Below are 21704 nucleotides of genomic sequence, written 5' to 3' on the forward strand. Positions count from 1 at the left end.
ATTCAGAACCATTTAATTCTTTGAATAGAAACATAACAGATTAACGACACACTTGCTTCTGATACCACATCAAAAGACATCTTCATTAGCAAAATCGTGAACTTCGTCACTTTTTGGGCTAAACTACAAAAATTGTGATGTTTTTTCCGGATCTCCGGATTTGAGAATTTTGAACCTCATTTGAACCAATTTTTACACAAGCATGACAATATATTCACAAAGATTACATTATTTTGAAATATTTCCTTGTGTTTTCTCATTTTTCGTTCAATTTTTGAGATATCTGTTTCCAGATAATGACGATTGAAAAGACATTTATTATCATAACTATGTTTTCATGTTCTTTTAAGAAAAGTTTATTTGTCTACGTTGTTTTTATTAAAATAAATGAAAATATTGAGAGATTTATTTTATTATTATGCATCTCTTTCTTCCGATTGGGGTTAAGGGGAGACGTTTGAGTACCAGCATTGGGTAACCAACAGCCAATAAATAACAAATGAACACAGTAAAATAATTACAAAGAAAATTGTTCGTTGCAAAAAAGATCAGCCTTACATAAAATCTATTTGAATTTTGAATAACACAAACAAAACAGGTCAACACCCTATTACACAAACCTGATTTAGACAGACTAAAAATAGGACAGACGACGGAGAAAACGTATAGGCCCAACCACTGAACAGATTCACACTACTGGACATTTATGAATTCCTTTTTGAAAATAATCTCGAAGAATTTTTGTAGGAATTACAAGATAAATTGACAATTTCAAGACGTTAGGTTTAAAAATAAATGGACTAGGTATAGATAAAAAAGTGTACCTTTTGAGTATCACAAACAAAACTAAGACCAACTCCCTCTCCCACAAACCTGTTAAAAGTTAGCCTAAAAATAGGACAAAAGGAGGAGAAAACGTACAGACTCGATCACTAAACAGATTCACACTCTAGACCATTTACGCTTTCCTTTTTTAAAATACCTTATCTCAGAGAATTTTTATATGAATTATGAACACGATAAATTGAAAATGTTAAGACATTATTTTTTTTTAGATAAATAGACCTAGGCATAAATAAAAATGTACCTTTTGAATATCACAAATAAAACAGACCAATTCCCTTTTCTACAAACTAGAGTTAGCCTAAAAATAGGACAAAAGGAGGATAAAAAGTACAGATTCGACTACTGAACAAATCCACTCTCTAGACCATTTATGATTTCTTTTTTAAAAATATCTTATATAAGAGTGAATCGCACATATAATTATTTTGAATATCACAATTCGTGAAGAATCGGCCAGTGAATAGATACCGAAATACAATATTACCAGGAAATCTAGATTGTTAGTCAATAACAAAAAATAAAAACTTTTCTTTTTATATGTATGATTTTCATTTTCATAGCATACTTATCGTTATAAATGGCCATTGAAACAATCAATTCTAGTTTAGAGATTCTCGTTTTTGCATAACGTATAAAAAGGACAAACGGAAGATAAAACGTGCAGGCTTAACTAGTGAATATCACCACAGAACACAGTAGGAATGTTAAAAAAACCAGGGATAGGTTTAAAAGAGGCGGCCACAAGGCCTACTGCACCTCGACCTGAATAGATCTATTGTGTGTTATTTATAACTCACTGGCCATCTTTAGGTTATTAATCAGCTTCCATAGGTTTTCCAGCGGCTCCAGTGTAGGATCTTGCTTGTGGTTTTTCTTCTCCTAGTTGCAACAACCTGCACCTGTGTTCTGCGGTCTCCTCCTCTTCTTGGCAGTATCTGCACAGTGTTTCTTCTCTCCTATCCGGTGCGTGTGCCTTCTTAAGACCGTGCCCTGGGAATCCGACTAGAATCATGGTTCGGTTGCGGTTGCCTTCCAGTAATTCTTTTGTAAATTTTGCGGATGGTCCTTCTATGAATCTCTTCGCGTGCCTCATGCCTGTGGTATTATTCCACCAGGTTTTGGTCTCATTAAGGATCCATTTTAAAATGTATCCTCTTTTGTGAAAGGCTGCTAAGTAATGTGCGCAGTAGAGTTCAGGGCCCAGAGAGTCCATGTTGGCCCCCTTTTTGGCCAACATGTCAACCTTTTTGTTCCCTCTATGCCCCTAATGTCCAGGGACCCATGCCAGGGTCAGGTCATTGGTGTCGCTGACTTCCGTCAGGGCCTCCATGCAGTTCCAAACTCTTTGTCTTCGCCTCGCATGAGACTAGGGCCCTAAGTGCTGCCTGGCTGCCAGAGAAAACGACTATCTCCCGGGAATGTATTCCTAGCCTTTTTATTTCTCTAGCGCAAAGTTCAATCGCTATGATTTCAGACTGGAAAACTGTAGCGTATTTACCTAGGTTTACCGTCAGTTCGGTCTTTGGGTTCATACCGAAGACTCCAGCTGCCGAACCCTTGTCGGTTTTGGAGCCTTTAGCGGTATTCCTTTCACCCATTCTTCCTGTTCTGGTATCAGTAAAAAACCAGGAAGATCGTTTTAAAAAAAACTATAGAGGAAAAAATTTTTATTTTCAGTGTCAGACTGTCGGCTTAATTTTTATTTTAGCTTACAAATTTTAAATGTAAATTTTACTCAGAGCACTTCAAACGCGTGCAATAACTATATTTAACGACACACTTAATTTGATTACGTGAGAATACTCTCCAAGTAATAATTTGCACTGCAATTTACCCTAAGGAGACACGCGTATATTTTCCTTTTTATTCCATCACAAAGTGCCATTAGACGTGTAATTTGCTTAACAAAGACGATATTAGACAACAAAATTCAATAGCGAGTAGAAATTACACGAGTTTTTGGCAGGAAATCGTTAACCTTGGTTAAAAACACTCAACAAATAAATATCTCAAAACTAAAAAGAAAACAATTTTTAATCATAACTTCGTCCATATATTAAATATTTTCTGACCCTTGGGACTTCCCAGTCTTCCTGTAACTTATGTAACTTGCAACTAACAACAAGCATTCAAAAATAACCGGGAGGCAATTAGTGAAACGAGCTTTTAGCGTTTCAAACTTTTTTTTTCATTCTTTTTGGTTATTTGTTTATGGATCTTTCCTTGGTTAAGTTACAGCTTATGGCTTATAAGAGTAGCTTCGACGTTTACCATTAATTAAGAATATTTCTTCCTTTTTTTAAAATTAGTGTTGGGTTAACTTCTGGTTTGTGATACTTATTTCACTAATTGTATTTTTTTTTCGGAATACGTTTTTTGGATATCTCCGCACATTGATGGTTCTTGGCGACAAGTCAACCATGGGATGTGAACATGATAAGCATAAATATCTTTCAGGTTTCAGGTCGCTCATTCGGGTGGACAGGACGTTCAGAAGGAGAACTCGAGAGATTTTACGATTTTGACGTCGAAATATTCTATAGAGATACTTACCTTGGCCTGTATCTCGTCTCGAGCATGACTTGGCACCGGATCACAAAGGTACAGCCTAGGAAGAGACAGATTTCTGGGAATTATTCACCATTTTGATAGCCAAATGCGACTTTCCAAATCAAAATGTTTGGTCTTAGCACATGTGATGCCGTCATGGGGCGTACGGCTCTTCACTCAATTCTTTCAAATATATTTCACAAATAAAGTAAAATCCGATGTAAATAAGGCGATATAAAGAATATGTTGAATGTATTTCAGATGAATATACCTACTATGTTTTGGAATAGAGTATTATTTTAATGAATCCTTTTTAAAAAGATAGTTCCTACTAGTTCCAACTATCTTTTTAAAAGGTTTGAACACACACTCACTCCACCATTCATCATTCCTATTATTTTATTGTGTTATCTTTAACAACAAAACACTAGGCCATAATATTGAGAGTGAGTGAGTGAGTGAGAGAGTGTGAGAGAGAGAGAGAGCGAATGAGAGTGACTGAATAGCAGTGAGTGAGTGAGAGAGAATGAAAGTGAGTAAGAAAGAAAGAGAGAGAGAGAGGGAGAGCGTGAGAATGAGAGTGAGAGTGAGAGAGAGAGAGNGAGAAAGATTGAAAGAAATAAATAAAAGTGAGCTTGTGAGAAAAAAGAAGGCTAAGTGATTGACCACGACAATGTGAAAGAGAGTGAGAAGCAGTGAGTGTAGGAGTGAGTGCGGGAGGAAGAAAAACAAATAATAAATTAATAAACGAGTGAGTACGAGGGTGGAATTGAACGAATCGACGAGTGTGTCCGAGAACGTATGTGTAAAACTAGTGAAAATTTTCTCACTCCAAATCGAAATTTAACGTAACACATTGTGCAAAAAAAAATCAGGAAATTATGAAAAAATTTTGTTTTTATAAATTTGAATTTCAGAAAAAACTCTTTTTCATATAAAATTTGCAGATAAACCTAGTGATAATTTTGAAACTTGAAATTGAATATTATTCTGTTTCTGATCTACTGCCAAATATTTCAGGTACTTTAAGAAGTAAACAAATTGAGAATTTGTTTTTACTTGAAGTAGTACGGCAGGTGGGACCTTTCTAACATTCCAACTGACAAATTTTCATTTTTTGACCCTTCTTTACCTAGAAACTGGGCAAATAATATTCAAATTGTAACGTGATACAAATGGAAGGCGACTTACCGATAAAGTAATATCCAAAGGAAAAAACGTCAATAATAAAACGAAACTGGTCCTTCGACTGATACGGAAACAATCGTCTCACTCTCTCGGCACAGAATGTTTATCACTAATATTATCACATTATTCCAGAGAAGATTCCCTCCGAGACGAAACCCTCGAAATCGAAATTATCACAAGACGGTGAAGAATATCGCGTGATCTCCATCGACGTCGTACGATATGGGGACGGTTACGTGCGTTCCGAGGCGCGACACCGACTGCGTTCGAGAATACCCATTCGAAAAGTTGGGCAGAAAGGTAAAACTAGAACCAGTGTATTGCCAACTGCAACATATTCCAATAAAGATCACGTCCCCTTGCGATTACCTCCTTTTTCCCCAATTAGAGCGCCTCTCAAGGACACGCCATAACCCCCCTTTTTTTAATTCGTCACTGAATTTCTCATTTCTTTCTATGTAGAAATGCTTTCTATATAGATAAATATGTATTTATCATCATCAACAATAGTTAGCAATAATATTCCATATAAAGACACTACATTAATTTCTTAATTATTTAAACACATATTTACTCTTTTAATATTCTTTAGTAGTATTATATTATATTTGAAGAATGGAAATTCCAAATGTTCTAAGTGCCTTCTGTTATTTTTTTTTAGGAAAGCAATAAAACTGCGTAAGTCAAATGGTAATCCAAAAACTTTATTGAAATGTATTTTATTGATGTATAGAATTATATTCTTTCGTAGCTAGTGCAATGAAAAACAAAAACAAACTCCTTTATATGCAAAAAAAAAAAATTGAAGAAACGTACACAGAACTCTTTGAATGAAAACTATACTGATACATAGAACATGGTAAACCTAAATAATTTAATAGATGAATTAATGTATAAAGATAAAATAAAGTTTTAATTATTTAGAATGTTTTGAAATAGTTTTAAGCAGTTTCTGGCAAAAAATTCAACACAGCAGAGAAATTTTTTTTTCTTGGCATCCAACAGGAATGGCTTCTGAATTTATGACATACAAACTTTTTTAATATCATCAGGTTTAGCCCTTTTTTTTAGTACATTAACACGTTTCCACATGTCTGTGCCATTGAATGTGGACTTATACTGGATAGCACCTGGATCATCTTTGGAAACTTTTATCATAGTAGCCTTTCTAATTAGATAATTTATTTTCAATATAGAATCACAGACGTGTTTTATGTCTAGAAAGTACAAATGTTTACTAGCTGATATGCCATGGCACATAGAACCTTTGGAAAAATCATATATCCTATATTAGATCAGTGCCATATATGAGAGACGCATATATGCAAAACATTATTAGCGTTATTGGCGATGGCACATGGAACATATTAAGAAAAAATCTCAGTTTTGAGGAAATTGGCATTTAGAACATTTGGATGTGCCAATAAAGCAGAAAAAGTAACAAAAAGAAAATAACTCACATAAATGCAGACTTGCATGCATCTTTGTAATGGGAGCACCCACAGTTGGTATGGAAAAGATACTGGGATTTATAATGAAGACAGCACAGAAAACTATTATTAGTATTGTTAAAGAGAAATCGCCAACAGGAATAAAACTAAAATAGAGAGATAGCAACAAAATAATGAACGACCATCTGATACTCATGGCGCCTAGGGACGATATGAAGGATGTTTGAATTTAATCAAAACATCAAAATAAACCTAGCTATCAAAATAGAATGGGGGGAAAAAAAGAAAAACACCTCCTTTAAAATTGGCACCATGTACCTGTACACAGATGGTTCTAGAACGCAAAGGTACGGGGGAAGGAATATTCGGTCCTGGAACCAAATACTCAGAACCCATGGGAAAACACCAGTATCTTCCAAGGTGAGGTCCACACAATCAAGAGATTTACTCTATTCAATTTGAATAAAGGGTACAAAAACAAGAACATAGCTATCATGTAATATAGACGAGAAGCCATCAAAAACACATACGCACACACACATTATAATTGTTCTTTTGTAAGGAGCATATTAGAGTATGCTGTGTTAGCCAGTAGAACAATATATCATAGTGAATGGGCAAGTAGACATCGACAAATTAAAAATATTAAACCAAATCATAATTTACTGTATTAAAATATTATAAAAGTGAAACTTTTTACTTGGTTATTCCGATCATTTTAGTCTGTCAGGACAGTTTGGCATCATCTTCAGCCGTACGATTGTTCCTGAAACAAGAACAGGCAGAATAAATTTACCAGAAATGATACTGGTTCCCCACAGACCACAGAAGGAAATTGATTAATTCAAAAGTGATTTCATTCAGAAAAAAATATGTGTATAAATGATCTTAGTTCATTTCCAAACAATTTATTTTATTTACTGGAAAAACCACTGATTGTTCAATATCAATCGTCATTTCTTTTCTCTCATTGATCTATTTAATAATAATTATATATTAATAATAGAGGCAAATACATTTTCACCTTAGTTAAGGTTTTTGAAGATTATATTCTGTGGGGAAAAAAGTTTTATTTTATACCAACATCTTCTACCATCAATGACGATTTTATACCATAAAACGATTATGGAATTTTAGTAACTTTCGTCAGGTTTTCAGGAGAATAATATAAATCTTTGTTTTGCCTTTTCATGAGCAATATTTTCTACAAAAACATTTCAAAATTCTTGATCATACTTCTGTACATAAAGTCGGCCTTTGGCATTCAAATACGTCATAGCACTTACACAAATGAGCAAGGTACCTTACCTTTCAAGAAGGTACTCAATACACAAGAAGGTTAAAAGTTTAAAAGTTTAAAACTTACAACGCTTTTCTCAAACGTTTAATTTATTTGGTAATTTTAATATTTTATTCTTTCCTGTGCGTTATTTGTTACCTTCTAATTTATATATATGGTAGATTCATTATTGTACTTTATTAACCACTTACATGTGTATTGTGTATACACTGCTGATATTTTTTGTATATTTACTTATGGTATATTTACGTATATATATGCTTTTTATTTTTATCAGTGTATTGACAGAAAATTTTTGTTGTGATTTTGTTTTGTTTATTTGATTTTTATAGTATTAAGATAGTTTTTTCCACATGGTTTTACTTTAGCAAGATGCACAAGTTTGCATTGATAAATTAAGACTATGTAGTCATACAAGTATATGTCTTGGACTTATTTACTCTTTTTATAAATAATAAAAGACATTTTTTTGTTCAGGAAGCAATATGATCAGAAGATCGCCTACAAGAATTGAGTTATCTCTTGAAGATATCAACGAGTACCAGGCTTTGCGCCAGGCTCAGACCGAAAAAAATGCAACAAGTACCCCTGCCTGGGCTTACAAAGTAGCTGTTACCAATACAGCCCAAGTGCATGAAAGAATTGGTTTCGTACCTCAACAAAGGACTCCTTCTTAGCCTTATAAATAAAATACTTTTAATTTTTTATTAGTATTCAACTGTATTTATAATGTTTGTTTTTTTTTATTAAAATTAGATTTCTGTACAAATAAAGTTTTTCTATAATTCGATTGTTATTATTTTACCCTGTTACCGAATCTGATGCAGGGTAAAAAAAACCCTATGTATAAAATGAAATTTCCGGAACATTTCTCAACGGGGTGGTACCTCTGGCTGCGGTTGAGCTGATAAGAACCCTGAATGGGGTCATAATTGAATTTAAGGGTTGTTAAATCAGTGGAGTGTGGTATTGGCCCCGGGACACCACCTGGTATCTGGTTAACAATAAATTAACCGATGACGCAGGACAGGTTTATTGAATCCTCCCACATGCTCTTTTGCCTGTATAAAAGCCAAGGAAGATCCCTAGGGAGCACATTCCACATCCACCAGTCCACCGACTAAGGTAACCCAGCAATCTCTTGGATATTTTTCTATTTAAATGCCCATTGTCAAGGAATTATTTAACTTTATTCATAATTAATTTTACGTTTTCGTAGTCAATTGACCAAGTTACTTCTTTAATCAATTAATTATTCTATCTAAGGTCTTGGTTGAGAATAAATTTAAAATTTATTCATAAAATATAAAACATTGTTAATAATTATCAATAGAATTGTTTATATAAATTATAAATCAGAAGATTTAGTTTCTTTAGGAATAACTTATAAACAATATCATAAGAAAGTCTTTTTAAATTGCAAATTTAATAGAAGAAATATTAAATACCATGGATTTCGAATAAAGATTAAATTTACCAAATGAACATTCAAACATTTCTTGTTATAAAGTTTATTCTGTTTATTTGTTGCTAAAGCAAATTTGCACTTTGAAATGCTAAAAAGCTTAAAATTTGTTCATCTGAATTTTAAAAAAGTGATTATTGTCAATTTATATTTTAAATATTTGTTAATATAAAAGTCCGGAAGCAGTGTAATTTTTATTTCCATCTATTGACAAAAAGAAATTCTTTGTTATATAGTTTGGTTGTTTCTGATCATTTTGGTCTGTCCGACCATTTCCGACATCTTCAGTGGTGGATTGATTGAAACAGTGAATGATAGGCAGATTAAAATAAAAGAAAAAAACCAAGTTTATCAGACCACAAGAAGAAATCTCACAAATCTTTTATTACGTCCTGCATTTGATTATATAGCAGGAAAACTCCATATTTCTATAATTAAATTTATTTAAAGTTTATTATTATTTATTAAACTTTTAGCAATTAAAATATTTTTAATATGGTACAACATATTGTATGTATTCTGAACTATAAGTACTATTCCAAGTAAAATGAGGTTTCAGTCAATTTACATCAAGTACTTGTGTAACATAAGTACTAGGAGTTGACTTATATAATTAAAGTTTAAGTTTAGAATTATATTTTCAGTTTATAGAAATTTGGAGAAAGTCAACCTCCAACAACTCAAACAGGTCTTAATTTTAAATAACCTTAGAAGCAAGCTTACACATAATGTTTTTCTAGATACTCCTTAAGCTTAATTTTTTTTTTTTGAGGTTTAATTTTTTTTTTTAATATTTCAGATGAGGAAAACAAGATTGGTAATTTTGCCAGGCGCCAGATGCCTAAACCAACTAGGGTGTCTTTTACTGTTCTTGGCCTGTCCCATGATTGCTTTCAAAGGGCAGGAAAATCGAGAAGTTGAACCATATTGCAAATTGTTAACACTGAGGCAACGATGGTAGGTTTGAATTGTTTCAAGCATTCATCAACTGATATTTTAAAATAAAACGTTTACAGGCTAAGCGATGACCAGGGCCGTATGGAATCTAGCATGTGCACAAAGGACGGAAGTGAATTCAATGGAAAAGAAAATCATGCTTTTTGGAAAAATGATCACGATATTATGTTTGACGACCCGAATGTATTACGGCAATCATCCAGAGAGAGCAGTAATTCTGACCACAATTGGAATAATGCTAGAAGAATTTCCGTTATTCAATCTAGGGAGAACAGACGGACAAATGGACAAAGAAGATCTAGGGACAACGGCAATGAAAATAGGATGTCCTTTCGTACACTTTCCATAGAAAGGGAACAGAGATCCACCCGGTACGCTAGAAACACTCGACACATGGAACGTGATGAAGCAAGGAGGGTACAAAGATCTAATTCTCTGGAGAGACTTGAAAGGGATGCACGATTTACCCGAGATACCCAAGAACGTCAATCTGAAATGGCACATTCACTCCAACGGGAAACAAGGCGTGATGCTAATGAAAATAGGATGTCCTCAAGATCACTTTCCTTGGAGAGAGAAATGAGAAACGCCCGACTTCCCAGGGAGACACGACGCATGGAACAATATGATGATAGGAGGGAACGAAGAGCTGCTTCTCTTGAGAGACCTGAAAGGGATGCACGATTTACCAAAGAACGCCTATCTGAAATGGCTCATACATTTCAAAGATCATCAAGGCGCAATTTAAATGAAAACAGGATGGTCTCTCGAACTCTTCCATTTCAAAGAGAAGAGCGAATCACCCGACAAGCCAGGGATACACAACGCATGGAACGAGATGATACTAGAAATGAACAAAGAGCTGTTTCTCTTGAGAGACTTGAACGGGGTGCACAATTTACCCGAGATTCCCAAGAAAGTCAATCTGAAAAGGCTCGTTCACATCACAGAGCAACCAGACATGGCGAAAATGAAAATAGGATATCCTTTCGTACACTATCCATGGAAAGGGAGCAAAGAACCACCCGACAAGTTAGGGATACTCGACGCATGGAACGTGATGATGCTGGGAGTGAACGAAGAGCTGTTTCCGTAGAGAGACTAGAACGGGATGCACGAATTACCCGGGACAAACGAGAACGTCAATCTGAAATGGCTCAAACCCTTCACAGAGCAACTAGGCGCAACGAAAATGAAAATAGGATGTCCTCTCGTATACTCTCCATGGAAAGGGAGCAAAGAACCACCCGACAAGCTAGGGATATTCAACGTATGGAACGTGATGATGCTAGGAACGAACGAAGAGCTGTTTCCCTAGAGAGACTAGAACAGGATGCACGAATTACTCGGGACACACGAGAACGTCAATCTGAAATGGCTCGATCCCTTCACAGAGCAACTAGGCGCAACAAAAATGAAAATAGGATGTCTTCTCGTACACGTTCTACGGAAAGGGAGCAAAGAACCACCCGACAAGCTAGGGATAACCGACACATGGAACGTGATGATGCTAGGAGCGAACGAAGAGCTGTTTCCCTAGAGAGACTAGAACGGGATGCACGAATTACCCGGGACACACGAGAACGTCAATCTGAAATGGCTCGATCCCTTCACAGAGCAACTAGGCGCAACAAAAATGAAAATAGGATGTCTTCTCGTACACGTTCTACGGAAAGGGAGCAAAGAACCACCCGACAAGCTAGGGATAACCGACACATGGAACGTGATGATGCTAGGAGCGAACGAAGAGCTGTTTCCCTAGAGAGACTAGAACGGGATGCACGAATTACCCGGGACACACGAGAACGTCAATCTGAAATGGCTCGATCCCTTCACAGAGCAACTAGGCGCAATGAAAATGAAAATAGGATATCCTCTCGTCCACTCTCCATGGAAAGGGAGCAAAGAACCATCCGACAAGCTAGGGATATTCAACGTATGGAACGTGATGATGCTAGGAGCGAACGAAGAGCTGTTTCTCTAGAGAGACAATCAACTCATGCCACCCAAGAACATTATTCTGACAAAGCCAGTTCCCCCCAAAGAAAAGAAAACATGATGTCCTCTCGAACTCGAATAAGCCGGGAAACCAGGGATGTCCGTAATTTGCAATGGGATGATACGAGGAGTGAACGAAGGGCTGTTTCACTTCAAAGACAGCAACGGGACGCAGGATCGGCCCGTGTTTCTCAAGATCATAAATCTGAAATCGCCCGTCCTCTTCAAAGAGCAACTATCCGTAATATAAATGAAATCAGGTTGTCTTCTCGCGAAAAATCAATGGAAAGCTATCATAGAAACAACCGGCAAATCAGGGATAGTGGACACATGGAACGATATGATGCTAGGAGCGAACGGCAGCAATGGGATGCAGGATCAACTCGTGTTGCCCGGGAACGTCACTCTGATATGGCACATAAACTTCAACGAGCAACTCGCAGCATTACAAACGAAAATAGGGTGTCCTCTCGTACTCTGTCTTTGGAAAGAGAGATGAGGATTACCCGGCAAGCCAGGGAAACACGACGCATGGAACGAGATGATGCTCGGAGCAAACAAAGAACTGTTTCTCTTGAAAGGAATGCACGATTTACACACGATACACAAGAACGTCAATCTGAAATGGCACGTACACTTCAACAGGCAACAAGGCGTAACACTAATGAAAATAGGATGTCCTCTCGATTACTTTCCTTGGAGAGAGAAACAAGAAACAACCGACTTGCTAGGGTTACACGATTCACAGAAAGAAATGATATTAGGAGCGAGCGAAGAGCTGTTTCTCTCGAGAGACTTGAACGGGAAGCACCGTTTACCCGAGATACCCGAGAACGTCAATCTGAAATGGCACGTTCATTCCAACGGGCAACAAGGCATAATATTAATGAAAATAGGATATCAAGATCACTTTCCTTGGGGAGAGAAACGAGAAACTCCCGACTTGCTAGGGATTCACGTTTCATGGAAAGAGATGATACTCGGAGTGAGCGAAGAGCTGTTTTTCTTGAGAGACTAGAACGGGATGCACGATATACTCGAGAGTCCCGAGAACGTCAATCTGAAATGGCACATTCACTCCAACAGGCAACAAGGCATAATGGTAATGAAAATAGGATATCCTCACATATTTTGTCTTTGGAACGAGAGGTGAGGAACACCCGACCTGCCAGGGATACACGACGCATGGAAAAAGATGATGCAAGGAGCGCACAAAGAGTTGCATCACTTGAGAAACTTGAACAAGGTGCAAGAATGGCTCATACTACCCGACAACGTCAATCTGAAAAATCCCATCCTCTCCAACGTACAGAAAGTAGGATGTCCTCTAGAACTCTTTCTGTGGAAATGAAGCAAAGGAACAGACAATCAGGAAATAAAGTGAACTTTAACAGGAACAATTTACCCTCTGGACCATCAACCGGCCTCAATGAAATTTCCGATATAATAGCTGAGCTGGAAGGGCAACACAATATGGAGCAAAACATCGGTTTAATGAGTTTTATTCCTTCCTTTATTTGTGATAAAGTATCATCAGGATTTGATGTGAGTATTAAAACATTAAGAAATTTATTACTCAATTAAACCCTATTGACAAAATTCTTTGAATTTTAGGTCCTGAGCAAAAGACTGTGGAATTATACTGTGAAGTAAGCATTTTCTATTCATACCATCAATAACTTTCTACTTACATGAATTTAATTAATTGATATTTTCTCTAATTTAACAGTGTACCTGGTAGCGAGAGTATGAATGGCTTCTTTTCTGGAGGAATCATGGCTGTCTCATTATTACTAAGTACCCATAAAAGAATAGTTGTTTAGACTTAATTACACTACTTTCTATTTTATAGCCTATCCTTTATGATTAGAGAAGAAAAATATAAATATAAAAAAATGACTTTTAAACTAATATATAAACAATAATAGTAGAATTGTTTAATAAATATATACTTGTGAAATAGTTATTTTTGCTGTATATTATATTTAAAGAGTATATAATTTATTTTTGAATCGTAGATATACAATGAGAAATGATGTATCATTCCCTAATAGTGTTTAGAACAAAAAAATATGTAGCATATTTAAAATCAATAGTTACCAAAGATAATATAGAATAGATCTATTCAGCAGAATTTGTGTAATCTTTAAATAACCCAATATTTACCCTTCAATTTGAAAAATACAATAAATGGTATTACATACTACAGAAAGTATGATGTATGACTAATGTAAAAGTACTGCAATCGCACCCATAGGAAACTCAATAATTTCTAAAAGTTTGGACATTTGCAAGGTCTGAAATATTTAATATTTCCTGAAGAAGCAAAATCGATCAGAAAATAGGTAGAAAAGTATGGCCAAAACATCCAAAACGGAAAAAGTATCTGAAACAGGAACATGCTTCTGCGTATGAGAAGTTGAAATACTGCCGGCTAATAGGGCTAAAACGAACTTATTAAAGTTATGGCTCATATAACTGACAAAATCTCAATTTACACCATTCAAGGAACATTTCAAAATTTCTCAATGTTTTTGCAGAGTGATCAACCTGAAATTTGGTCGTTACCTATCATTTTGGTCTGCCGCCTCTTCAGGCTAGGGATATAAGGAGGGTAAGGCACCAACACAAACCAAACACTGGTGATAACAAAAAGACCAATACAGGCCAAAATGATCGGGAATAACCAAATTGCATGGTTGTGATCCCGTAGTTCTTCAGGTGTGATGGTTGATGAATCTGAAGTTGTCATTTACTAACATTTTACTCTGCCCATCTTCAGTAGTTTGGTTAGAAATCCACCACTGAAGATGGCAAAACCCACCTGAAAGACCAAAATAGCAAAACTGAGTAGTATTGTAGCTTGGTCGTTTCCTCGTTTCCAGTGGTGGGCTTCCCTTTGGTTTAGCAGGGTCCTTTAAATTTCTGAGCATTCTTAACAATATGTATGCTACGACCAGAATCAAACAATACTATCTGTAGTTTGTAGTTTTACAATCAACATTTTTTTTTTTTTTTTGGCAAAAAAACACGGTGGGGAAAAACTGAACGCCTCAGAAAAATGAAAGCAAACCAAAATGATCAAACTGCTAGCTAGTTTACTTTTCACCACCGTCACTGTTGAGTTTGTATCGGTGCCTCACCCTGCTTATACCCAAACATTCTGAAGATTACGAGAAGATGAAACAAGTCTTTTAGTACAAAATAGGCAATCCAGGTTGATCAGAAACGACCAAATTACAAACAGTACACCTTTTATTAAGAATGTTGACAGAAATTGTAAATGACCCTGCTAAACCAAAAAATCATGCAAACTCACCATTGGAAACGACCTAGGTACTATTCTAAATTTTCCTATTTTGGTCTGGATTTTTATCAACCCAGTGAGGATGGGCAGAGCAAAATACTTGGAAACAATTGAACTGCAGCATTTGTCATTCTTCAGATTACCATGTTGTGTTGGTGTCTCACCCTGCTTATAACTCTGACCAGAAGCAGAAACACATCTGTCAGACACAATAATCAGACTACAATTATAAGAAAAGACCAAGGTAGAATACCAGTCTAAATTTTGCTATGGGCAGAGCGGAATGTTTGGAAACGACCGAACTACAGATTCATCACCCATCAGATCATCAAGCTTGTCGATGCCTCGCCCTTAGACAAAATAATTAGACTAAAATTATTAGAAATGACCAAGATACAATACTACTCGAAATTTTGCTATTTTAGTCTGGATTTGTGTCAAACCTTGAGGACGGGTAGAGCGGGTTGTTCGGAAATGACCGAACTACAGATTCATCACCCATCGTGTTTGTCGACACCTCACCCTGCTTATAACCATGACCAGAAGCAGAAATGTGTTTGATAAGCAAAATTATTTGAAAAGACCAAGACTACTACTCTAAATTTTGCTATTTAGGTCTGGTTTTCTGTCAAACCAGTGAGGATGGGCAGAATGTTTGGAAACGACCAAACTTGTGTCATCGCCCATCAGACCATCGTTGTGTCTGTGCCTCACCCTGCTTATAACCTGACCAGAAGCAGAAACGCGTCTGACAGACAAAATAATCAGACTAAAATTATTAGAAATGACCAAGATACAAATATTGAAGAAAAAATACACATAATATATTCAAAGAAAGGAAAGTGTCTGCACACAGGTAAATCACAATTATATTACTTCCAGAGGCTCACTGTTATCATGATACAGCAGAATTTTTCACTAGAATTGAGAAAAAGCGTAATTTTCCATTGGTATAAATCAATGCTCTGTCTTAAAGACCAATCATTTAGAACACCATCTGAGTTACTTTTTCTACTTGAACATTGATTAAAAATAAAAAATAAATATTGTTTATATTATTGCTATTATTAATATACTTTATTTGTCCATATTTACGTGCAATTTGTTAAAGTTTAGAGCAGGATTAAATTTGTATTTTACATTTTCATCACTCTAATCGATTCACTTTGACGTGTTAGTTTTCACGACTTTGAGGTTGTAGCCTGTAGGTTTTAAACTGTTTCTATTGTTTATTTCTTCGATAACCGTGTTGTCCGGAGAATGTCTACAGTTTTTTTTTAAACTTTATAATAATAGTTTACTTTATATTATTTTCCAAGTGAAGTTCTCGTTCGATCTTTGAAAATGGAACTGAAGAACCCGGTGAAGAAAAGGAACAAGGGCCAACACCACAGCACGCCCAACCCTCCGCTCCCGATTCTCAGCAATTCGCAGATCGTACAAACGGTTTCTGTGATGTTCAACGGGTGCTTCAATGGCACTTCGGTCGTTATCAACGATCCACAAGAAATATCAACTCTTTACAAAAAGGTAAAGGGATTTTTTAAGCACAAGTCAAGAATAAAGTTTTCCCCTTGCAAAACAATAATTTCTTTGAAGAAAAGAGATTTTTTAAAATGTTTTTCTTCCATGTCCATTGGTTTCTTCAATAGATCTTTTTTAATTGCACTGATGGACAAATTTAACTCACCACTATTATTTAGTTTAAAATTGAATACTTCTTTCTACATTAGTTACAGGTAATTAGAAGCTATCATAGATAAAATATACAGTAGATAATGCTTTGTTTACTTATTTATTTACTTTTGTACTGATTAATCCCATTTGCACAAAAAGGTTCCATTCTGCTAGGCCTAAAGATTGCTTTCAGATAATCTTTTTCCTTCATTGATTTCATTTTATATTATTCTAATTCTTAAACCTTTTCAATGGCTCCAGTCAGGCATTTACGTGAGTATGACAGTGGCAGGGTCGTAACGTTATTATAGAAGGAATGCGGCAAAGTCACCAGGAGTGTAAATCACTCTACAATAGGTAGGGTTCTTTGGCACTTCTCTCTAAAAGGCCAGGACAGGGTCAACCTAGATCTACGGGTGGGAGAGATGATAAATTCATCCATCATCAAGCTCTACAAAACTGCAGCATTATGGATAATGAGATAAGACAAATCTGAAATGGTGTCGATTTTCTCCAGGATTGTAAGAACAAGGCTCGATGAAACTAAACTCAGGGCCCAGCACCCAGCTCGTAGACCTCTTCTTACCACAGCTCAGAAAATGGCCAGGCTTCAATTCGCATGGGAACATGTGAAATGGACATTGGAAGATTGGGGACGAATTCTCTTTACGGTTTATGTGAGTCGGCCTCAAATCTTCACATGGGCTTAATTGTAAATAGAGACCCTGAACAGAGGCTTGAAAAATGTTCATGAAAACACCACTGCAGGATTTAACTACTAATTGTAAGTCTAGGACGTGTTAGGACTGCTGACTGGATGCTACAGACTCTGGGGGCATACGTATAATCTCGGAGTGGTGGAAACAAGCCTGTACAGATATTGCCAGGAAGAAGACGGCTTTTGTAGGCTGAGATTCCTACTCCTGAGAGAAGAAAAGCCTAGGCCTGAAGGATATACACAGTTCTTGAAAAAGCTGTGGGTTCTGGTAAAGAGCCTTAAGCTCAAATAGGAATTCTAGACACCAATGAGGATGCACAATAGACCAATACTTATTGTGGTACGCAGGTTGTAAAGATGCCGGCTGGTAATATAATCTAATTGCAGACAAAAGTAATGAAAACACTGGAATCCATTGCATTGTTATTGCAGGAGTAAACTTTGTACTCTAAATTCACTAGTTTCGGCCAATTAATATCTTACAATTAATTAAGGTTTTCAATTTGACCACGAAACTAGTGAATTTAATAAGTTTAAAATGAAGTACACCTTCACTAAAGCTCTCTGTGGCCATTTCATTTGTTGCCGAGAATCAAATTGATTATACGACATTTGAAAAATGGCAAAAAGGGGGGAAAATTCAAAAGGTATGGTTGAGATGGGAAGTTGGTGTCCGAGTGGATCGAGGTCAAGACAGCTCAAGTGGTAGAGCAGTGGCGTATCAAGCCAAAGATCGTGGGTTCGAATTCTGCTCATGCCATTGACTTTTTTTATCTCAACTGAAAACCTTAATTAATCGTTTGTACTCTAAATTAGCACTGAGTGCACCGGACTCTTATCATCAATCAATGGAGGTCCAAAGTCGTTGAATGTAATGTACCATATGCTGCATGTCTTTAATCAGTTCTGTAGGAATAGAAAGAATGATAGTTTGTATAAATTATGTTTTCTTTCATCAAAAGTAATAAAAATTAAATTTTCTACCTTTAAAAAAATGCTTGGTTTTAGAAAATTTTCTACTTGCTCTGTCTCCATAAAAAAATTCTTTAAAAAATATACATTATGATGTTTATTGTTAGAAAAATTATATTTCATTTGAAACTTTCAGGGTTTTTTTGGTAAAGGATCTATGTCGAGGAGTTGCCCGAAGTTTGGAAAGAGGAAAAAAGGCGTGCCCCATGTTATAAGCGAGCAGCAGTGGAAAAGACGAAAGGACTGGGAAAAGAAATTGAGCTCGATTTTGCAAAATCTCCCAAGCCAAGATGAATCCAAGTGCCAAACAGATGATTCCGTCGATCCTGACGATAATGAAATTGAGATGGCCGATAAAGAGGTTTGTAACAAAGATGATGAACCACAAGATGTTCCTATGTCTGAAGTACAATGCAATCAAAATGAAGATAAAGATTCTCTACAAATCGATGAAACTAAATTAACTGAAAGTGAACCGACTGATAAAATAGAAGCTAAAAAATCTGATGTGTTATCTTTAGAAGATGAGAAAAGTAAAGACAGCGACATTCAGATAATGGAAGAAAACAATTCTGAAATAATTGAAAAAGAGCGTCCTAGTCAAGGAGAAACTGACATCGAAATAATAGAAGACTGTAATAAAATAGTTTTACCTCAAAACACAGATATTTGTGTTGTTGAGTCACAAAACACAGATATTTGTGTTGTTGAGTCACAAAAAACAGATATTTGTGTTGTTGAGTCACAAAAAACACCTGAGAATGATTTCGAAATGAAAGATGAAACTGATGCAATTAAAATTGATGAAAAAGAAAATCCAGCCGCACAAACACTGGAGATCATCGACATACCACAAGCAGAAACTGTTTGTAATAAAGAACAAATTGAAAGCGTAATTGACAGATCGGCAGAAATACTTAGCAATAGAGAGATTTTAAGTAGTAATGAAGTTCTAGTCATAGCTGATAGGAATGAAGACATCTTGGAAAATTTAAATAACCTCAATCCTCACATTGAAAAGGAAGCTGTGAATATCGTTATAGAATTATTGCATTTGTCTTTAGAAGAGGCTTTTTTTCTCAGTTTTGCCCTCGGGTGCCTGAACGTCTGCGACCTGAATGGGCAAAATTTGAGTTTAGAAGAAATGTGGTTAATGTTTACCAATTCACAACACGATTTTATCGAAAGCTACGTTGCTTACCATCACTTCAGGTCTAAAGGTTGGGTGGTAAAGACTGGGTTGAAATTTGGAGGAAACTTTCGTAAGTTTATTTATTTATTTATTTAAATCAATATGGTTTAACCATTTATATATTTTTTAGTTCTGTATAAAGATGGGCCTGCATATTATCATGCCTCTTACATCGTTGTTATAGAAAACATTAACAAATTCGATGACGAAGAACAGAAGAAAACATGGGCTGACATGGTGACATTACATCGAATGGGAGAAGCTTCGAAAAAGGCATGTTTCAACCAAAAACTAAAATTTATTAACAAAATTAAAAAGCTAAACTATGATTCTTTTATTACAGGAAGTTCTTGTTTGCAACATTCTCTGGCCGAGTGAATTGAAAGATATCAAGTGTCCACTATTTTTAAAATCTTTTACCGTTCGTGAAACATTGTTGAGGCGATGGCTGCCCTGTCATGAAAAGGATGAAGACTAATAATTATTGTATTATATTACTATAAATACAAAACGGCTGTGAATTTTATGTTTTCAAATAATATATGTACACAAAATGTCTATGTAGTCTGCTGACAATTACTGACAAGGTACAAGACAGCTGATACATTATTTGTTTAAAAAAAAATTTATTTACATTACTTTTATATATGTACAAAATTGTAAAGTCTTCAATATAAAAAGTTGGAAAATTAAGTTAAACACTCTGAAATGCTGCCAATATACTTTTACCGGTTCCTCCGTAGACTGTTGACTATCCACCTGGTACCTGGGGCTCAGTGGAAATTCTTTTTCTCTTCATGCGTCTTCGGCCTCTTGCCAGCTTTGCTGAATGTATCCTCATCTCTGGCTGGATCTGGTCACCCCCAGTGCAAAAAAAATTTTACACTTATTTTCTACCTGTAACAATACTCAACTGATTTCCTGGCACTTTTGAGATTGAGGTGCATTATTTCCAAGACCTCCAAAACAGACTCATTTTCTGCCAATATTTTCTTAAAGAAAGAAGTTGGCGATAGATTGGTTATCACAGTATAAAGAGTGATCATTTAATTCATAAACGATTAACTTTAACAAAAAATTGTCTTATACGAACCCTAAATTAATTTTGGCTAGAAAACAGGTGGTAACAGATTTAACATAACTTTCTCATATAGCTGGGAAATGATGCTTACTTTGTTATTTTAAACAAATCCCATATTTTTATTGTCCAATTCGATTCTAGTTTATTTCAAGCCACTTTTACTGAAAGGAAAATTTTGATATGATTAACCATTTCTGAGTTATGCCCACAGAAGAAGTGTGAAACAAGCCAAGCTTGTTTGCAACAAGATGGCCCTCCCTGTTTTAGATTTAAAATGCAAGGGTTTTATATTGTGCCTTTTTGCACAAGGAACACATTTGAGCATTTATTATAAACCTAAACTTTAATAAATGGTCAAATCAGCAACAATACATAACAGCTGAGTCATTTTAAAAATACAATGTTCTCAATGATGATAAAAAATCCTTTTTTATAGTTATATTTTCTCAAAAATTAATATAGGCTAAGTACAAAAGCAACCCCATGATCCCTACCCTATTTCAAGACGATTCCTATCCTAAATTAACTTGCTAATGTGATAGTTTTCGAAATAAACGGGGAGGGCCATCTTGTTACAAAAATCATACCCCAAGCATTTTCCATCGGGCATAACTCAGAAATGGTCCATCAAAATTTTCCTCTCAATAAAAGTATGGGATTCTCATTCAAAATATCAATCGGTGTCATTTCCCAGCTAGAAGAGAAAGTTATTTTAAATCTTTATCACCATGTGATTCCTAGCCAATATTAATTTGGGGTTTGTTTAAAACCATTTTTTGCAAAAGTTAATCATTTCTGAATTAAATAGGTGGATTAGTTGATACACCCTGTATATTATGATTGCCCTAAAATGAAAGATTACACATTCTAAGACCATAAATATAATTATGAATGTCTTATTAAATTGAAGCAGTATTTATTCAGAGCAACTATTTTCAATTTTTAATGTACTTTATTATGTGGAGCCCATAAAAATTTTTTTTCTGATTCAATATGCTGGCC

The 21704-nt window shown here is 35.5% G+C and overlaps 3 protein-coding genes and 1 long non-coding RNA gene across 16 annotated transcripts in view; 3 read left to right on the forward strand and 1 right to left on the reverse strand.

The window, feature by feature from the left end:
- The window catches only part of LOC106667470, a 45859-nt gene extending 29613 nt beyond the window's left edge, over window positions 1–16246 (reverse strand). For 7 of the 12 annotated variants that reach the window (XM_024230612.1, XM_014395434.2, XM_024230613.1 and 4 more), the window contains exons 1-2: window positions 16158–16246; window positions 6736–6801 (exon numbers count right to left, since the gene is read on the reverse strand). The gene's annotated coding sequence lies outside the window, so the exon portion shown is untranslated. Of the gene's footprint in view, window positions 1–4587; window positions 4885–6735; window positions 6802–16138 lie in introns of those variants that run through there. The other 5 variants (XM_024230617.1, XM_024230610.1, XM_024230618.1 and 2 more) reach the window with 3 other exon arrangements.
- Window positions 7270–8055, forward strand: LOC106667502. The gene is made up of 2 exons (XR_001340586.2): window positions 7270–7431; window positions 7813–8055. It is a non-coding gene; the product is annotated as an uncharacterized LOC106667502 (long non-coding RNA).
- On the forward strand, window positions 8165–13889 carry LOC106667438 (trichohyalin-like). 2 transcript variants are annotated; one of them, XM_024230604.1, is made up of 6 exons: window positions 8165–8460; window positions 9600–9757; window positions 9817–11049; window positions 11716–13300; window positions 13370–13404; window positions 13485–13889. In XM_024230604.1, exons 2-6 carry the CDS (start codon window positions 9600–9602, stop codon window positions 13576–13578), a joined length of 3105 nt encoding a protein of 1034 aa, XP_024086372.1. In that variant the 5' UTR covers window positions 8165–8460; the 3' UTR covers window positions 13579–13889. The 2 variants fall into 2 exon arrangements, with proteins under 2 accessions (XP_024086372.1, XP_024086371.1); XM_024230603.1 differs by having other exon boundaries at window positions 8172–8460; window positions 9817–13300.
- A 53-nt stretch (window positions 16247–16299) lies between the features above and the next one.
- Window positions 16300–20147, forward strand: LOC106667462 (tRNA-splicing endonuclease subunit Sen2). The gene is made up of 4 exons (XM_014395426.2): window positions 16300–16592; window positions 18566–19691; window positions 19752–19894; window positions 19965–20147. The coding sequence occupies exons 1-4, from the start codon at window positions 16407–16409 to the stop codon at window positions 20097–20099; spliced, it is 1590 nt and encodes a 529-aa protein (XP_014250912.1). The 5' UTR covers window positions 16300–16406; the 3' UTR covers window positions 20100–20147.
- The last annotated feature ends 1557 nt before the right edge of the window (window positions 20148–21704 follow it).

Source organism: Cimex lectularius, unplaced genomic scaffold, assembly GCF_000648675.2.
Source record: "Cimex lectularius strain Harlan isolate CLEC.00 unplaced genomic scaffold, Clec_2.1 scaffold61, whole genome shotgun sequence".
NCBI lineage: Eukaryota > Metazoa > Arthropoda > Insecta > Hemiptera > Cimicidae > Cimex > Cimex lectularius.